Source organism: Platichthys flesus, chromosome 15 (assembly GCF_949316205.1).
Source record: "Platichthys flesus chromosome 15, fPlaFle2.1, whole genome shotgun sequence".
In the NCBI taxonomy this organism is placed as follows: domain Eukaryota; kingdom Metazoa; phylum Chordata; class Actinopteri; order Pleuronectiformes; family Pleuronectidae; genus Platichthys; species Platichthys flesus.
This window is the reverse complement of record NC_084959.1, coordinates 18339064-18358679: the sequence shown is the minus strand read 5'-3', so window position 1 is coordinate 18358679 and position 19616 is coordinate 18339064. Positions and strand designations below refer to the sequence as shown.

Genomic DNA, 19616 nt, shown 5'->3' with positions numbered 1-19616 from the left:
AGATTATTTCCACCCCATCTTCAGAATGAATAACTATTTGACACCAAATACATTTGGAGTCTTCCGGCTGTTTGATTTATTTTCATGGCCTGTGTTGGGGCAATGCCAGAAACACCCATGACTATAATTCTGTAGCACAATTTACAATGAATTTTTGCATACTCTGGATATAAATGAGCGTCCGATAAGAGCCATTTCGCCCCTTCTGCTGTGTAGATATGTCCTGTGTTGTGCAGAGTTCTGCCTGCTCGCCAAGAACTTCCATGATCCTAGCATGAGCGCGTATTATCCTTTTCTTCCCATGGGTCAGATCAGTCAATTTGTATTGATTCATTTATCATTTATATTTCCGAGGAGGAGCTTGTTTGCGTTAAAATGTGGACAAATCCTAAACTGCCTAACTCAATCAAATAAAAGAGTCAAGAGACAAAACAGATTACAAATATTGGTTACTAACTTGAGGGGGAGAGTGTACGTTTCCCAGCCTGTTTGCCAGTTTGTCCTGAACATAGATTTGATACTGTATAAAGGTCTTGAATGAAACTCTGCTGCAGGATCATCACATTGTAACTCTTTGAGTGCAAACCCTTCTCACGCTCAGTCAAATCACAAGAGGCTGAATACCTGTCACACGGGATGTATTTGTATTTGTTGGTTCCAAAGACAGTTCCCTACGTTAGCACCGTTTGCTCTTGAGTATATCAATTCATCAACTCATGTGAACAGACTGTGGACTGAATCCCACCTCTAAAATGGTATCTCACGAAATAACTTATACAGCACAAGAGAGATGATTGGCAGCGGTTTTGTGATGAACTATGTTTTTGGCGTGTTGTTGAACGCAGCACCGCTGGCTACTATCCGCCTGTCCGTCATATCGCGATAGAGTCTCCGGAGCTAACGCTGAGCAACATGGCGGAAGGTATGAGATTGATTTTTTTTCCCTCACTGCTCGGTCCACTCCCTGTTCTTCTCGTGTGCTTGTTGAACTGTGGGACCGAATGGACCAGTGTCTCGGCTGCTTCACGACCAGTACATCGTGTGGGGCCGAAAACACGAAGCGCAGCGTTAGCTTGTCCTCCTCAGCTCCACCGTTAGCTGTCGGTGGTGCTGCTAGCTGGATTTTTGGGGTTAGCCGAACCGGGCATCAGATAATGTGATGAAGGGGGACCGGTCCGCAGGGGACAGCTGCTATTCCTGATCTCTGCTGGGTTCGACACGCGAGAAAATAAAAACCGTATGTTAACTTATAATTCGCAGGTAGCGTCCATAGTAGTTTTTAGCTAAATGTCAACGACAAAGATTGGCATCAAACTGCACTATTAAGCAATCATTCCGCCACAGTCTACTCTCCAGTGACTGTCGCGGTTTCGTTCGTGAAGGGGCCGTTTTTAGAAAACGTTGACACACACTGCAGTGTTGTTAATCGGAAGGTAAATACAGGACCGTGGGGGTGGCAGGTGTCACTCCCTGTCACCTGGCAGAGCTGCCCAGGCCAAGGGCAACACCTCGACTCGGGCCAAGACATCAGGGTGCGCCTGCTGGGTGCTCCTCCTTAAGGGAAAATCTGCTTACCAGCTTCAACCCTCCACCAACCTGTGGTGTAATTGTGTGTGTGTAACTTCTGCATATCAACTGAGCTGAAGGGAAATGGAATCACACACACCCAATGAATGTCTGAGCCTTTAACCTCAATGAAAAAGTTGCATGCAAAAGCATACTGTTCTTCAGACCTACTCGTGCAATGTATGGATTCTATTACTGGTAGTAAACTTTTATGGTATTTAACTTGTGTGTTCTGTGTTTGCAAAGTAGTTGGTGCATTGGTTAAGACTGGAAGAGACTAGATCATGTACACAAGTCCTGAAGTTTTACTTTGGTCTCTGGGGAAATAAATAAAAAACTGAGGTAGATATTGTTTTGCAGATGCATCAGTGATGCCTGATAACCCTGCACAAGAAATGGGGATAAGAACCTTATAAAAAACGATCCAGTGGCGGTTCTGTTAGTCCGTAAGCTGCTGCTCAAGCATACCACCCTTCCTGTGTTGAGCTGATCAGGTGGTTATTTTTTTCTAGAAACACCCCTTTTCTGGACCTCATGACCAGTTGTCGTGCCAGCGACGGTTTACAAGGGAGGACAAAGTAACGTGCCGCCTCAGCATTCTTTCTTCACTTTAACTTTACTGGTTTAAAGGAAGGAAATGGGCCCCAGTTCAACTCTGTGGACTCTTGGCTGAGACATGACACAAACATCCATAGAAAGTGTGTTTTCAGTTTGAGGAACTGGGAAAAGTCTGTCCAAACAAAACTACTTGGACTGCATTTGTAGACAGGTTTTAAGATTCAGCGATTTGGGTCTTGCGCAGAGACTGTGGAAAATCAAATGCTTCTGTGCAACTTTGGTCAGATAGGAAAGGGATTTCAAAAAGGAATGGGCGAAACAGCGTGTGGTGCATGGCACAGCACACAGGAGGGAGACACCGCCAGGAAAGACACCAGCCCCCACCAATTTAAGCTCTCAGCTCCTATAAAATATAATGGAAACACACACACACACACGCAACAAATGAAACAAAAGTAAAGACAAAATCCCAAAACAATATAAATTTATACCAGTAAAATAGACATTTACCCAATTATTCAAAAGCCAAATAAAGTCTAATCAATCAAGTCATAAGGTGGGTGAAAATGTGATACAGGTGATACAATAAACAAAGGAATGGAAAATACTAGAAACACATCAATTAAGCGGTCACCTACAATCCAAAACCAAAAAGTGACAAACCCCACTCACATGCACACTTTTAAAAAGCTCACACATAACCTGGTAAAGCACTCTGACGTGATACTTTAAAAAGCCACGGCAAGGAAGACAGAGTAAAACAATGTAAAGTAGAATGAAACAAAGTACAACAAAGTAGGGCAACACAACACATGGTAGATATTCAAGCCAACCTGGAAACAATACGTCACTCATCACTAAGATCATGTAAAGAAAACAGCGTAAAGAACGGCGTAAATTACAACGTTCTGGTGCGGTAAACGCCGCTGTTTACGCTGCTATGTTAAGCAAGGGAGGCGGCTTTCTGTGCTGATTGAACGTCTTCACTGGAAGGCTTAAAAAGTGGCGTTGTATCAATGACCACAACCATGGTATATCATTATTCAGTGTCATTTAAGAACCCTATACTAATCAATTAAGTAAGACAGCACTTTTGTATTGTTACCTGTAATCTGGTGTACACAGCATCGTGTGCAACAGGACAGATTTGTCACTTCTGGATGAGGATGGTCTTTTTCTTGAGTGTTTTTACACCTATAACTCCAGAGGCATGCATTATGTTTTATGTAGTTCATTAATGTTTTAGTCAACTTACCCATTTGATATATTTTGTATGGACATTTTTATGAATGCATTTCTAGATAGCATCGATTTCCTTGTAAAAAAAATGTTTTGAACAAGATCATGCGCATGAGCAGTTTTTTGTAATCCTGCTAACAAACAGACAAGAAACATTTTGAAAACATAACCATTGGATGGAAGGGGATACATCATTAATTTTTTTTTTTTATAACCTGATGTGATATGTATTTTGAAATATGTTTTAATCACAATACCTTGCAGTTTATACCAAAATAGACACCGGACACCAAGTAGCATACTTTTTAAAGTTTTGTATGGTTTATTGTTCATGGTTGCAATCAAACGTCAAGGTGTCTTCTACTAGGCAAGGTCAAAGGCATTACCTTTAATCCATTAATCCATTAATACTTTAACCCTTTTAAGTCGCTTTATTTGCGTTTGTATCGACTTAGAAGGCCGAATATCAAAGACACCTTGACGGCCTTTGATATATGGATGAGGGAAAAAATTGATTTAATTAACCTTTTATTTATTGTTTAAAAGTAGCCTAAGTGGCTTACACTTCTTAATCTGTCATTTTGTGTGAAGTTGACAGGGGCTATACAATATTAGGGCACATTTTTATTTATTTTCTCTATCGGCTGCCCGGCAGTCATTAAGTTAATGTTAATATTTGAAATAAAACTTGTAAAGCTCTGAGTGAATTTGACTGTGTGTGTTGTATTTGAAGGTACACTCCTGATCAAAAAGACCAGTTAAAAAATTATCATGCAACGCCGAACCACGCCCACTAATCAAGCATTATGGTCCGGGCCATCTAGTGTAGACCACATGGTGAAAATGTAATATAAATCAAATGACAGTTGTAAAACAAGGCTGAATTCCTGTTGCCAGTATGTGGTGCAATCACTATAACTACATACAGACTAATTTATCTGTTCAGTTTGAGACTATGATCATAGTTGAGAATTTTGGAGCTGGTTGAACAATGCACAGTGGAGTACTGTGAATCAGGAGGTGGCCCTCTTTATTTAAATATTAACTATAATATGTAGAGCGGTTCCAGTTGGGGCTCTGATCATGTACGTGCAAAAAACAATCTTAAGTTTTACGCCACTGTCCAAAAATCAAGGTTTTTATTTCTATGTTCTTGAGAGGGCTCTTACTGATTTTGAAGTTGATCTGATTAAAGCTCAAGAAGGAATTCGTTAAAATAGACAACATGCAAATTGGCCACCAAATTCAAAATGTCCGACTTCCTGTTGAGTTAATCAAATTGGTGGCATGGACCTATTGTTCCATCCGGTCATGCTACATTTGTGTACCGAATTTCATAAAGAGCGTTCAAACCAGATGGAATTACTGTTTTAGGGTGTGCTGTTAAGCCTTTTTGGCAGGCCCATTTTCAATTACTCCATAATTGAACATTTCACCAGGCCTGACACGCCCACCAAGTTTGCTGAGTTTTGGAATATGTGTAAGCCGTCATAAATGTTATTATTTGTCAGAATAATCTTGTGAAAAGCAATAGGGGCCGAGCAACGACAGTCCGAAGGCACTAATAATGTCTCAGGACAAATTTCTCAAACCACCAGTCAGTGCAAATCTAACACAACAGCTTCATCCTGTAGTATAACAGACAAAAGTCACCTTTAATCAGCAATTTAGTTTTTGTTTGGACTGGAGGCAATATACACAATGACCTCTGACAGGTTGGCAGGGTATCGTAGGGACGACAGAGACAAACAACCATTTAGCCCGGATTCACACCAAGAGTCAATTTAGAGTTTCAGATTAACCTGACTCCAATCTGTATGTCTTTGGACTGCGGGAGGAAGCCGGTGTACCCGGAGAAAAACACACAAAAACCCAGGTAGAACATGCAAATTTGAACCGGCCTGTGGCTGACTGCACCCCAGCAGTCTCTGAAGGTAAACGGTGTAAAATCAATACCAAACACTATCCAGTGAATGTACTTTGGACCACCCCCTTTAATTTCAGGCAAAAAGTGCCTAACAGAGTTCAGATTTAACCTGTGTTTAGGAATAGGTCTTTCTAACCTCAGTTATTTTCCATCTCTGCATCATGTTTTGTCCTCTGTCTGTTTCCTTTCCCTTGATGTGGAGCAGAGGAGGTGGCCAAGCTGCAGAAGCACCTGGCCCTGCTCAGGCAGGAGTATGTGAAGATGCAACAGAAGCTGGCTGACACAGAGAGGCGATGTGCTGTGCTCGCTGCTCAGGGTTCTGGTCAGGGCTCCCCCAACCCTTCAGCACCAGAGACCTTCATTAGTCGTTTGCTGGACATCGTGGCTGACCTCTATCAGCAGGAACATTACAGGTGAGGTTCATGCTTGGATCGGTACACATAAAAAAATCGAGTTATGCAAACGGTAAATACTTTTGTGTCTGGTGTGTGTTGTATGAAATTCAGAAACACCTATTCTGATACATTATTGTCTTTTGATGTTATTTATTGTTTGTTTTTGTATTTAAAATGTATTTGGCAAGAGTTTGAGATAACTGGTGTGTGATGAATGTGTGTTTTGCAGTGATCTGAAAGTGAAAGTTGCAGGGGAGACACTTAGTGCCCATAAGTTTGTTTTGGCTGCTCGCAGTGATGCCTGGAGTCTGGCTAACCTGACCTCCACCTCTGAACTGGACCTATCTGGTGAGCAGACCCCTGTGACACCACCGTATTAAAAGAGGAGCTTAACTTATAATGAAAATTAATCCATTTGGGATAAAGTAAGAAGTGGATGATCATTTTGCAGTGTGTAAAATACCCAGAAATGTATTCATAGCATGTTTCTAACTGCCTTTATGATATAAATAATTCGCAGATTGTAAGCCTGCGGTTGCCATGGCGATGTTGCGCTGGGCTTACACTGATGAGTTGGAACTCAGTGAGGAGGATGCATTTCTTATCGACCTGATGAAGCTTGCTAACCGCTTCCAGCTCCAGCTGCTTCGAGAGAGGTCAGCATGAGTACACTGCCTTTTTTCCTTGCCGTTAGTAGCAGCAGTGCCGTGGCAGAACCTATTGAAGAGCACCACATGTGGCTTAATGGCCTAAAAAACGTCTGTCTTTCCATTGGGACAGGTGTGAAAAAGGCGTGATGTCCTCTGTGAATGTCAGGAACTGCATTCGCTTCTACCAGACAGCGGAGGAACTCAACGCCACCACCCTGATGAACTACTGTGGGGAGATCATTGCCAGTCACTGGGTGAGTACCTTTAGTGTTTGTTCACGGCTTACTGGCCTTAGGTGTTTTCATTTACTTGTGGAAAGGATAAACAGTTGGGATTGTTTTTCGGTGTTGTAATACCAAACCATATTAGATTAAAACTTTTTAATCTTAAAAAATGTGATAATTTATCTGTATTATGGTTTTCAGCAGTCCCTAGGCATCAACACAAATATGCCACTTTAAACCAGTGTGTACTCCTTTAGATTCATAAGATATACTTGCCTTTTTTGTCCCACCAGTCTTTTTTACATCACCATTTACGATACAATAAAGCCAGACTTTTACAACTGTCATGGTTGTTTTTATGACTTTAGTTAAAAAATAGCTGTTAGCTGTCATCATCTTTGACACCTCCAGGCCAGTTTTTTCTCTTTTTTTTTTTTTTTTACAATTTTCTACGTAACACTAATTCTTTTATTCAAAGCTGATTCTGTATCGTGTTTCATTGCCCGTTTTCATGTTTTATTTATCAGGATGATCTAAGAAAAGAAGATTTCAGCACCATGAGTGCCCCACTTCTGTACAAGATGATCAAATCTAAAACAGAGTTTCCTCTCCACAAAGCCATAAAAGTTGAGCGGGAAGATGTGGTCTTTCTCTATCTCATTGAGATGGACTCACAGGTCAGTTCACCATAGATCTCCTTAATTTTCTTTTGTAAGTTACAATGGAAGCAGTAAGGAAGATTAAATCTTTCTCATTATGCTATAAGCAGGTTTTATGTTTAGTTTTAATGTTGTTTCCTCTTGTTGTCAGCTCCCTGGCAAGCTAAATGAAGTAGACAACAATGGCGACCTGGCGTTAGACCTGGCACTCTCTCGTCAATTGGAAAGCATTGCCACCACTCTGGTTAACAACAAAGCTGACGTGGATATGGTGGACCAGAGTGGCTGGAGCCTCTTGCATAAGGCCATCCAAAGAGGTGCGGGGTCACTATCTCACTCATCCATGTGTGTTTCTTGTTACAGTAATGTCCAAAATCAACTTTTAGTTTAGCCGTCTTGGTGTTCATTTCAAAATCGACCTTTTGAGATACCCTCTTGATCAAATGATTCAATAAACTATTTCTGTGAAGAATCACTCCACCTTTTACAACAATGTTTCTGTATAGAAATTATCTCCAATTTGGAATATCAGAGATAATACATGAAACGACAGAGTTTCATTTTTTTTAATAACCATTTTTCTTTCACATTCCAGGTGATGAATTTGCCTCAATCTTCCTGATTCGCCACTCAGCTCAGGTCAACGCAAGCACAGTGGGGGCCGTGGAAACCCCACTTCACCTGGTCTGTTCTTTCAGCCCCAAGAAACATTCTGTGGAGGTAATGAGCGGCATGGCACGAATCGCAGAGGCTCTGCTCAAGACCGGAGCCAACCCCAACATGCAGAACAGCAAGGGCAGGTGGGTCACAGGGCTCTTGGCTTATGATCTGTGACGGATCCCGGTGGAGGTCAACTGCCTCGCAAAGTATCATAGTGCTTCAACTTTTTTTCCTTTTGTTGTTTTTCAGGACTCCGCTACATGAAGCTGTTGCATCAGGGAATGAGCCAGTGTTCAGACAGTTACTAGAGTGCAAACAGTGAGTTATTTACACTTCATGTGGAATTAGTGCGTTTGTTCCTGACATGGAAAATCACACACAGCAGGCTTAGTGTTCAATTACCACCATATCCAAACTGCAAATAGACAAAAGTAGATTATGCGCAATTTCTTATTTTACCTTAATCACAATATATACTTTTTCCCCCCTATTCTATGCGATGCTGTATAATAAGAGTAGATAACAAATGTAACATACTCATATGTGCAATGTCATATCATGGCACCCTGGCCATTATTTACCTCCAAGTATTTCCCTGTGTGGAGCCTGATGTACTCTATCCATCTTGTTAGGCTTGACCTCGAGCTCAAGGACCATGAAGGCAGCACAGCTCTGTGGCTGGCCCTGCAGTATATCACAGTGTCTTCAGACCCATCGGTCAATCCATTTGAGGACGATGCACCAGTAGTAAACGGCACCTCATTTGACGAGAATAGCTTTGCCGCACAGCTCATCCAGAGAGGGAGCAACCCTGATGCACCCGACACTACCACAGGTGCTTATTGATAATTTTACTGCAGGAATATCTGTCTGAATCTGATGGTGCATTTGACTTGCAAAACATTTTCCTCTCGTCTCTGTAGAAAACTGCCTCATGCAGAGAGCAGCTCGGGCAGGCAACGAGGCAGCTGCTCTGTTCCTAGCTACTCATGGAGCGAAGGTCAACCATGTCAACAAATGGGTACGTATGAAATGAGTAGCATCTACATTAGGGATGTCAATGGATTACATTTTTTTATCAGATTAATCCCCATTTATAAATGGGGATATTTTTGTGGGAACGGAAAGTTAAATGACAGAAGGCGGGTATATACATCTCACATTTCTTTTTGATTGATGACAAGTCCATATGGTAGTTAGTAAGATTGAAATTTTAAATCAAACCAAAACATACCATACCATAATTAAATATGACTGTGTCTTTGCTTTGCCTCTGAGCAAACATAGAATGATGTTATTTAGAACTTTATCCTAAACATTTGGGGCATCTTAGGCTTTGCTCTTTTAATTTTTGTTAATATAGGATCGTTGAATAAAACTTATTCTTATCTTTTTTAAATCAAACAAACATCCAAACCTTTCGTTTCTCAGGTTTGTGCAGATGAAATTAAACTAGTTCACATTCATAGTTAATTTTTTATTGGGAGGATTTAGGTGACAAACAAGGGTCATGTGTTGGGGTTATGAATCGATGGTGATGGATCATGTCTGCGTGTCGCTCCACTCATTCTAACACTGAGTCCTGACTGTGAGCGTCACGTCTCGTGTTTTACTGAGCGGAACATGTTGCTAGGTCATTTTCATGATGTTTAAATACAGCCTCAAACTCTGGAGCGAATCAAACAACACTAAGTTACTTCCTGTACTGATCAGGTCCTGATAACTAGTGATGAGTGTTTATTAGTTCAAGAGAGAGCAGAGTGGAGGATGACACAGAAACCCCAGCTCGCTACAAACCAACTCCGACTTCTGCTCTGATCATGACGCAGCAGCGCTGATCACTGAGCAGCTGTGACTCTGTGTTTCACTGTTTGTTTCCACTGTTCATCTACAAAGTCACTGACCGGCTGCTTCACATGAACGAACTCTGATCTCACTGCGTGTGTCGCTCTCAGCGAGTGCGTGGGATTGGGTATAGGTACATGGAGCGGGTCATTCTGCAGATTACCTCAACAAATTAACAGCTAGAATGCCAAAGGTCTGCAATGCTGTAATTGCTGCAAATGGAGCATCCTTTGAACAGAGCAAAGTTTGAAGAACAAAATTCGTATTTCACTTAAAAATCCTTATTTCTAACCTTGTCAATGTCTTGATTTTGACAACCTCGAAATTGTCTGGGTGACCCCAATCTTTTTAACGGTAGTGTAACTAGAAAATAGAAAAAGAAGAAACACAAAATCTTTAAGAAATCCTACATCAATTAATCACACAGAATTATTACTACAAATTTATAATAAGGCTAATATGTATAATTGACCCAAAAAGAGCTTTTTCATTTCTTCAGATTACTGGCTAATTATATGTTACATATATAAAGAATGAAGTATCAAATCAAAGATGTCCACCTAAATACATTATTCAGACGGCAGGAGAAAATTTCAATAGGTGAAAACATTTAGTACTTGTAGCAACATTGCCTCAGTATTGTGCAGTGGGTTCTTGTCAAAAATCAGAAAATTATAATCTGACTTTTTATGTCTTCAGGCCTTACAAATGTAACCGTATCCTAAATTCTAAGGTGAAGGGGAAATTATTTTGTAATAATAATAAAAAGCCGTATTAATCCCTCTTCCTTTTTTCAGGGTGAGATCCCGCTTCATACAGCATGTCGCTGTGGCCTGGCAAGCCTGACAGCAGAGCTGCTCCAGCAGGGAGCCAACCCCAACCTACAGACACAGAAGGCCCTGCCTGATGAAACCAATGGCGTGGCGACGCAGACCCCCCTCCACATGGCCATTGCTCACAACCACCCAGATGTGGTCTCTGTCATCCTTGAGCAAAAAGGTCTGTATACGTTTTGGGAGTGTGATAAATCTTAACAGATGTAAATGTGATAAAAGCAATAAGCTATTTCTGCATTATCACCAATATACTCAAACGTGCCAAAATGTTTCTATTAATTCTCCCTTGATTTATTGCCTCTATTTCAGCCAATGCACTTCATGCCACCAACAACTTCCAGATCATTCCAGACTTCAGTCTCAAAGACTCCATGGACCAGACGGTACTGGGGTTGGCCCTCTGGACAGGTACACAGCTCTGCACCATATTAAACAGTTGAATCTTCATAATCGAGTAAGCTTGCTTGGTGATCTGTGTGTGATGTGTAACATGTGTAATTTGGCCCTGCCAGGTATGCACACTATAGCAGCTCAGCTGCTGGGCTCAGGGGCTTCTATCAACGACACTATGTCCAATGGACAAACCCTGCTTCATATGGCCATCCAGAGACAGGACAGCAAGAGTGCCCTCTTCCTTCTTGAACATCAGGCTGACATCAATGTGAGGTAATGCCTGGGTTATGCTGCAGAAGTTAGGATCTGTAAAATTGTAGGTTACGGCTGTTATGAGCATTATAGACCTTCATTAGTCTGTTGACAGCAGAGGAAACAAAAGGGTGCAGGATCTGGACTGATCCCCTGCTAGAGGCAAACTGGTGTTGTTTGCTATTGATGGTCCATTCATTAACCCCCATGTAGGGTCCCCCTGCCCTCTGTTTTAATTTTGTTTTAATTTGAACTGTATTCAGTAAAACTTCAGCGGTAGCATTCAGTAGTAACAATAACCAGTTTGGACCCAAAATACAGACCTCTTTATTGTATGTTTATCATCTGCCAGTTAACAACTTTGAAATGAGTTTTTAAATTGTCATGGATTTGTCTGTATCTTATGTTTTGCATTTCCTCTTTGACTAGAACTCAAGAGGGACAAACAGCACTACAGTTGGCCATTAGTAACCAGCTGCCAATGGTGGTAGATGCCATTTGCACAAGAGGAGCTGATATGTCAGTTGTGGATGACAAAGGGGACCCTCCACTCTGGCTGGCTCTAGAGAACGGCCTGGAAGATATTGCATCCACACTGGTGAGACAAATTCATACACAACCGATTGAGAAATTACTCTTTTCATTCATTCTTGGTGTGCTCTCAGTTGTTACCAAAACTTTATCTAAGAAATGTCAGTGAGATAACACCTCTGGAATAGCTATAAAGAATAAATCAAGTTTGATTTAGGAATAAATTATCCCAAAGGGGAATGAAATACCTCCTTACCATTGCATTAAGTGAAACCGTAGGGATGTTCATTTGTCCGTATAACATCCATTATCTTTTCACAGTCACAAAATAAATTTAGTGAACAAAGATTGGTTTCTCTATAAATCACTTATATTGTGGAGCCAAAGAACTGCAAAAAAACCATAAAGACCTGTGTTCACACACGTTACCACTTTATCGTCACTGAAGCGTTTTTATTGGCAACATACACATTATAAGTTCTGTAGATGAATTTAAATTTGAGAAACCGTCATTCTTTCACATTTTGACTGTCTTGTCCCCTGTTTGTCCCACTTAGGTCCGCCATGGCTGCGATGCGACTAGTTGGAGCACAGGGCCCTCTGGCTGCAAGCAGACTCTCCTGCACAGAGCCGTAGATGAGAATAATGAGGTGTCTGCTTGCTTCCTCATCCGCAGGTCTGCAAATTCTCATTTCTGTTATACTGCTAGAATTTGGAGAATATAATCCTAAACTTTGGATGCACATATCTGCAGAGTCTGTGAATCATTTGTATATTGGCGAATATTATAATCTTAAGATTAAAAAAAAAAATCAAACTAATTAAAAAATGGTGTCTTTGTAAGCTCGATGTAATGACATCTATGTGACTATGTGCCTTAACTTATTCCTTATGTTATTTCTCTATAGCGGGTGTGATGTGAATAGCCCCAGGCAGCCAGGGCTAAATGGGGAAGGAGACGAAGAAGCCCGAGATGGGCAAACGCCCCTCCATCTGGCAAGCATTTGGGGATTGGAGGAGGTGGTGCAGTGCCTTCTAGAGTTTGGAGCCAATGTTAACACACAGGTCAGTCAGCTCATCAGAGGGTCCATTACTCTCTGATCTTATGAGAGATCTCTCTAAACTTCACTCAGTGACGGGCCGATGTGAGCATAACAGTGGCTTATTATATTATTCATGGCTTAATAACATTTCAAATCCTTTTTTGATTTTATTCTTTTAAAACACCCAGTGCTAAAGTAATGAAAAAATCCCAAAAGTTATTTTTTTTTTTCTTCTCAGGAAGATAGTTATATTAAAGGTTATTTAATCATTGGAATGATTTAACATTGAGATGGTGTTCATGTAAAGATAGTTTAATGGAGGCCTGAAAGGATTTAGTTCTTCACAATTAGTATTTTTGTTACAAATACACAGTGATACAAAAATCATCGATATTAGCTCATGGTTTCACAATTGCCCCTTCCTAGATCGTGTTTATACTTTTTCCTTTAAGAGCAACTATCTACTAATTCCAGAAGTCTCAATCTGTCTGTATAAGGAATGCATATTTCAAGAACTGTTCATCTCATCAGGTTGCAATGAAAACTCTCCCGTTTTGTTGACTGAGTCCAGCAAGTCACTTTCACAGTTTCAGAAAGAAAGTTGCAACCAACATTACCACAGTCCAAGCAAACAACCCATCTACAACGGCCATTGCACCAGTAAAGCAAACAATAGATTGTTATACTTAATAAGTGAGCTGTAATCATGCTCTATTTCTCACTGTCACTATCAGGATGCAGAGGGTCGAGCTCCTATCCATGCTGCCATTAGCAGCCAGCACAACGTCATCATCCAGCTCCTCATCTCCCATCCAGACATTCGTCTGAACATTCGCGACCGCCAAGGAATGACCCCCTTCGCCTGTGCCATGACACACAAGAACAATAAGGCAGCAGAGGCTATCCTCAAGAGGGAGCCAGGTGCTGCTGAACAGGTAGCCCAGACATAAATGCACCAGTTTCATCTTCATCTTCAGTATTACTGTTGCACCAATAAAAATTATTTAGGTACAGTAATGATCTCTCAAACTTCTGTTTCCGTACAGGTGGACAACAAAGGCCGCAATTTTCTACACGTGGCTGTGCAAAATTCCGATATCGAAAGTGTCCTGTTCCTCATCAGTGTCCAAGCTAATGTCAACTCCAGGGTTCAGGATGCAGCCAAACTCACCCCTCTCCACCTGGCTGTCCAGGCTGGATCTGAGATCATCGTCCGCAACCTGGTAGACCTTGGTTGCTCCTCTGCATCTCCCATTCATGCCAGTTTAAGTGTCAGAGAAAGAGTGGTGTATGTGATGCTGTTTATATTTTTCTCTTTCTCTAGTTGCTTGCCGGAGCAAAAGTAAATGAGCTGACAAAACACAGGCAGACAGCACTGCACCTGGCCGCCCAGCAGGACCTGGCCACTATTTGTTCTGTGTTGATCGAAAATGGAGTAGACTTTGCTGCTGAGGATGAAAATGGAAATAATGGTACCTTATATTACTGTATCTGTATTATAACTTGATCTGGGATAATATTATGAAACGATAACTATTTAAATTGACAAATTTCCAAATTCCAGGTTGATGAGGAGAATCAGTATACAGTTTTGACCCAACATAGGCATTGTTTTTAGTAAGACCACTACATTATAGTATTGCCCAGTCACCTTCATCCTTGTAAATAACATTTTATCCTTTCTCTATTCTTCCTGCTCTTTCCAGCTCTGCATCTGGCTGTGATGCAAGGCCGCCTTAATAATGTGAGAACCCTACTCACAGAGTCCAACGTCGATGCTGAGGCCTTTAATCTCAGGTACACTTTCCTGATTAAATCACTGGAGTATTATCGAATCCTTTGGGAAATAAGCTCATTCAAGCTGTAACACCCCAAAAAGATACACTGTGTTTTTTAAGATGAGGGGGCGTTGGCACATTGCTCTCTCTCTTTCTTGCTGACTGGCAGACACACAGCTGCCCTCTCTGACCTGCTACAGTTTAAACGTTGATTTGTTTGTAATGCCAGAATAACAACACTGATCACTTAAATTTTCTTCATAGCTGTGTGCATTCATTCATTGATTTAGGTTGTGTCTCGTACTCACAAACTCACACTGACACATACACAAACTGTTTCATGGGTCATCTCAGACTGGGTAAAAACAACAGTATTCGCAACGTAGATGATGTATGGAGCACTTCAGTTGGCAGTGCTAATGATAGACATCACTGTTGAGAGAGGAAGCTTAACAATCAATAAAAACTCAACCTATGTCTTCTTTTTATCTCATGCCTACTTAGGGGTCAGTCACCAATGCACGTACTCGGCCATTATGGGAAAGAAAACGCTGCCGCCATTTTTGAGTTGTTCCTCGAGTGTATGCCCGAATACCCTCTGGACAAACCAGATAATGAAGGGAACACAGGTACTGTATATTGAATTATCTCTTTTGTTAACTTTCTACATGTCCAATAAAAAAAACAGTACTAGAGCCGTCATAAAATGAGCATGATCTATGTTTTATTGCAGTTCTGCTTCTGGCCTACACAAAAGGAAATGCAAATCTGTGCCGTGCCATTGTGAGGGCTGGGGCTCGACTGGGCATCAATAATAATCAGGGCATCAACATTTTCAACTACCAAGTTGCAACCAAACAGTTGCTGTTTCGCCTTCTAGGTTAGTTTTTACACTTAACCATATAACAGAGATACTTCGCATATGAAGTGATATGTTTTGATCCCATGTGTTATAACTAGACTATATCCTCCTTTTTGTTTTTTGTTTTTTTATAGATATGCTGTCCAAAGAGCCCCCATGGTGTGATGGGTCAAACTGTTATGAATGCATTGCCAAGTTTGGTGTAACTACAAGGAAACATCACTGGTTAGTATTGTTTTGATATAAATAATGTTTTATTAATTTTATTCATATTTTCACTTTGTGTCAAACTAAATCATTAATCCTGCGTCTCTTTCTTGACTGTTCATTCTAGCCGCCACTGTGGGCGTCTCTTGTGTCACAAGTGCTCTATAAAGGAGATACCCATCATCAAGTTTGACTTGAACAAGCCAGTGAGGGTGTGTGACATCTGCTTTGATGTACTAACTCTGGGTGGGGTATCGTAATGTATTGGGCTGGATATCCTCCATCCTCTGACACTGGCCATGCCAGGCCCAACTCGGCACAGTTTTTCAGGCACACCAGGACAAGGGACATCAGTAGCAGGACATACTAACAAGAGATTCCCGGACATGGACCATAGCCTTTATACTCTTCCAGTCTATGAAAAACTATTAATGTTCTAGAGGGACGTTTAAATAGAAAGTGAAACATTGTCTTTTTGTTTCTGTTTTGATCAAAGTATCTTAAAGATGATATAAGCAGCTCCTCCAGCTCGGTGACAGCTGGACACAATTTGTTGATCATGTCCCCCAGCTCAATAATGTGTGTTTGTACCGATGACCTCTAATTATTACAAGCGGGTAACTGCTGTACAATTTAATCATGGAATATCACTAATGATCAAATCAATTTAGAGGAGTTGTTGTCCTCTTCTCTGTTGGTATACTCTCCTTTATGATGTGTGACCAAAAAAAATCACTGCTACCAAATGAATATTAACCTTCATTTAAGAACTGAGGTTGCTGTCAACCAAGTGACTGAACCAACAGCAGGTTCTCTGCAAATTGTCATTCACCCCAAATTCTGTATTGACTGAATGAAGTGGGACAGGCTAGGAGGATTTCAAAGACAAGCGCCTCATTTCATTTTTTAAATGAGCATCATGTCCAATTGAGATCTAATCTATTTAGTTATTTTCAGAATTATAACATTGACTTTGTCTTATTTTACCATTAGAGTTGGTATATGGCACGAACGGGCAGCAGAGGAAATTCTTTTCTTTCATGATTAATTCATATTGTTGTGTGTGGGCATATTCCAATTTAGTAGAAAAGGATAATTCTTAACACGGCAATTTGGGAAAATATGATTATTATAAACCCCATTTTATAATGAAAACTAAATTTTCCTTGAAAACCCTCTCATCCCTTATAAAAATGCCTATAATGCCTGTTACTGTCAATTGATTTTGTTGTGTCATAGTCGTCATCATCAAAAATGATATGAGAATCAGTCACCAAAAACTACATTCCATTTTTGACCTGCCAGGAGATCGTCGTAGGAAGTTGCGATCAAAGTCCCCACGATGTTGCCTCAAGTCAAGTTGTCTTGACCCATTATATTGAACGCGTCTTAATTTCTAAGCCTAACGGGTGCACTTTATCAACATCACATGACATTGCTGATCATTGGGGAGAATGTGGCATAGCGGGGCGACCGGGTAGTGGGGCCTCTTTAAGTATTGTTAAATTGTACAGATAAATGTGTGATATTTTTGACCACTACAACTGTTTTGTACTTAAATGCAGTTTGTGCTTGTCATTGTGACAAACCTAAATCTTGCCTCTGTTAATCTTTTATGCACATTGTTTAATCTTTTATGCACATTGTATTGTATCTGTATGCTCAGATATCTAGTCTGTCTCTTCCTGGTGTATCCTTTTAGAAAAAAGGGAGGACAACTTTACATAAAGGTCATCAAAAACAAATGTATTGAGAATTCTTCATTCCAACTCTTATGTGCGTTACAACTAAAGGTCCCTATGTTTTGCGGAATTTTGTGCAACTGAAAAGCAGGTTTTTAATAGGTCCATTTTCTAGGTTGGCTCAGAGATTAAAATTCTCCAACAGCACACGATTCAGCATGTGGAGGGCAGCCTTCATATTTCTGCAGGTTGGGGTCTTCCTCTGCTGCAGAGGGGTCCTCCACACAGACGCAACGGACACCAGTGGATCCAGCAGAGAACAGCTTCCGTGGGACACCCGTCCAGTCTCTTAACACTCCACCACTGAAGAGATAAAACGAATCAGGCCTAATGGAAACCCATGATGCATGCTACTGTAAGACATGCACTATTATAGGTATTGAGTACATCACAACATTGCAGTCATTTGCCATGTGGGTGTTAATATTTGATTAGGGCAAAACTATCTCATACCTCTTTGTGGAGCACCAGACTCTTCCCCCCCTGGCAGAGCTCCACTCTGAATTGCACGATGGGAAATGCAGCTTCTCAACCTCAGACTGGGCCTTCATTCGCTGGCCTACCGCTAGTGATGCTTCTACCTGCAACAAGGTCTCTGTTGGCTGTCCAGTCTTGCTGTAGAACCGGCCAGTTACCAAACCTGTAATTCAAGTTGGGAGAGGGTTTATTTATATTGATGTGGAAAATTAATGTAAAACCAGTCCGTAGTTGTTTTTTTTTCCCTGACTAAACTGTTAAACATAAAAACTAAATTCAATTATTATATAATATCATATATTAATGTTTTTTTATACAAACTAATGCTATTGCCAATATTTTGCTTTTGTTTAACATATGTAGGAAGGAAATGTGTTTTCTGTGGGGACCTGTAATTGGATATTACAATAGGAAGGAGTATTGATGTGTTCAAACTACTGTCAACACCAAACAAATGTGTAACACATCCTTTTTATGCTTGCATACCCCAAAGCATGAATATATCTTATAAACAATCGCAGTAAATTTAGTAAAGGTCATTATGTTTGAAGGGAATAAAACAGTATGAAGAAGGTTTTTAAGCTGTAACAGAGAGATGGGGTCTCCTGGGCCATGAGAAGAGCACAAATCCCACAATTTATTACTGATGAGTAATCCTTAGAGGACAAAGCTTGTGCTTTAATGCAAGTTATAATAGCGTTAAACTTCATACAATGTGCTGACCAAGGAAACATTCTGTATTTATGCAGAACTGAACCAGATCTTTAAAGATGATTAAACAGGTAAACTGGGACTCACCTAGTTTTTTCAATAAATGTGTGTGCCTTAAAAAAATCATAATAGCAGGTGGACAAGCATTACATACCCACAGTCTGGTAGTCCCTCTGATAGAAGGCCAGCCAGTCATACAGGGCCACCACTTGCAGAGGGGAGAGACTAGACACATCATCCGTCAGGCCGCTCTCTGTGAAGTCTCCAGTGATGAAGGACAGTGAGGCGTCTCTGCCTGAAAACACAGAGTACAGTGCAGTATGGAGGATAATAATGCACAATAGCTGTTTTCATAATCGTGGAATTTATGTTCCTGATTTAGGTTAAGGACTTGAGGACAAGAAACATCTGGCAATGTTTTAACCAAACGTTCAAATATATATTGTGGTTAAATACTGTTAATACTGAGTATGTATACAAATGACTCACATCAGAACTTAAACAATAGCTGCTGGACACATGTGATGCAAATCGGATTAATGCTCCAATAAATGTAAAATTCATAATTCCCAGATCTGAGGTTTAATACTTCGATCTGAGATTTAATACTGAGATCGAACACGTTCTGGACACTGTAGGAGAAGAAGTAGTCACCTGCCATAAAGTGATAGGCACCACCGGGTCCATAGTGCTTGTGTCCCTTGTTTACATCAAACACCTGCCCCATGATGGCCAGGTACAGGCCCTTGCTGCCTTGCTCCCCGTCGTGCAGGGACAGCTCATGTCTGGTCAGGAGCCGCGCAGAGGGGCCCTGCGGTGAGCCAGATTTAACGGACCCCTCGCGGGGAACCAACCACACAGCAAACAACACAGACACAACCACCACAACCACACAAGTGAGCATGCTGATCGAGCAGGTCTGTGTTCTCATCCACTGACATCACATCACGTCCTCTCACTGGAGTAGCAGACGCCGACGAGCGCTTCCGCGAAACAGGAAGCCGCCGCGCATGCGCAGGGGAAGCACGCAGAGGACGTTTTCCGGCAGGATGACGTACGGT

General features: G+C 41.1%; 2 protein-coding genes across 2 annotated transcripts; one reads left to right on the top strand and one right to left on the bottom strand.

Moving 5' to 3' along the window:
* The first annotated feature begins 837 nt into the window (after positions 1-837).
* On the top strand, positions 838-17370 carry ankfy1 (ankyrin repeat and FYVE domain containing 1). Its single transcript, XM_062405922.1, has 25 exons — positions 838-922; positions 5496-5703; positions 5915-6033; positions 6206-6341; positions 6466-6589; positions 7087-7236; positions 7370-7535; positions 7814-8018; positions 8128-8196; positions 8511-8713; positions 8802-8899; positions 10521-10722; positions 10869-10967; positions 11072-11225; positions 11634-11802; positions 12293-12411; positions 12644-12800; positions 13513-13713; positions 13825-14001; positions 14103-14250; positions 14485-14575; positions 15061-15185; positions 15290-15436; positions 15553-15643; positions 15753-17370. Exons 1-25 carry the CDS (start codon positions 913-915, stop codon positions 15883-15885), a joined length of 3501 nt encoding a protein of 1166 aa, XP_062261906.1. The 5' UTR covers positions 838-912; the 3' UTR covers positions 15886-17370.
* LOC133969437 (neuferricin) lies at positions 17351-19554 on the bottom strand. The gene is made up of 4 exons (XM_062405923.1): positions 19210-19554; positions 18710-18850; positions 17821-18007; positions 17351-17670 (listed from the first exon to the last, which is right to left on the bottom strand). Exons 1-4 carry the CDS (start codon positions 19484-19486, stop codon positions 17496-17498), a joined length of 780 nt encoding a protein of 259 aa, XP_062261907.1. The 5' UTR covers positions 19487-19554; the 3' UTR covers positions 17351-17495.
* Between the last annotated feature and the right edge of the window lie 62 nt (positions 19555-19616).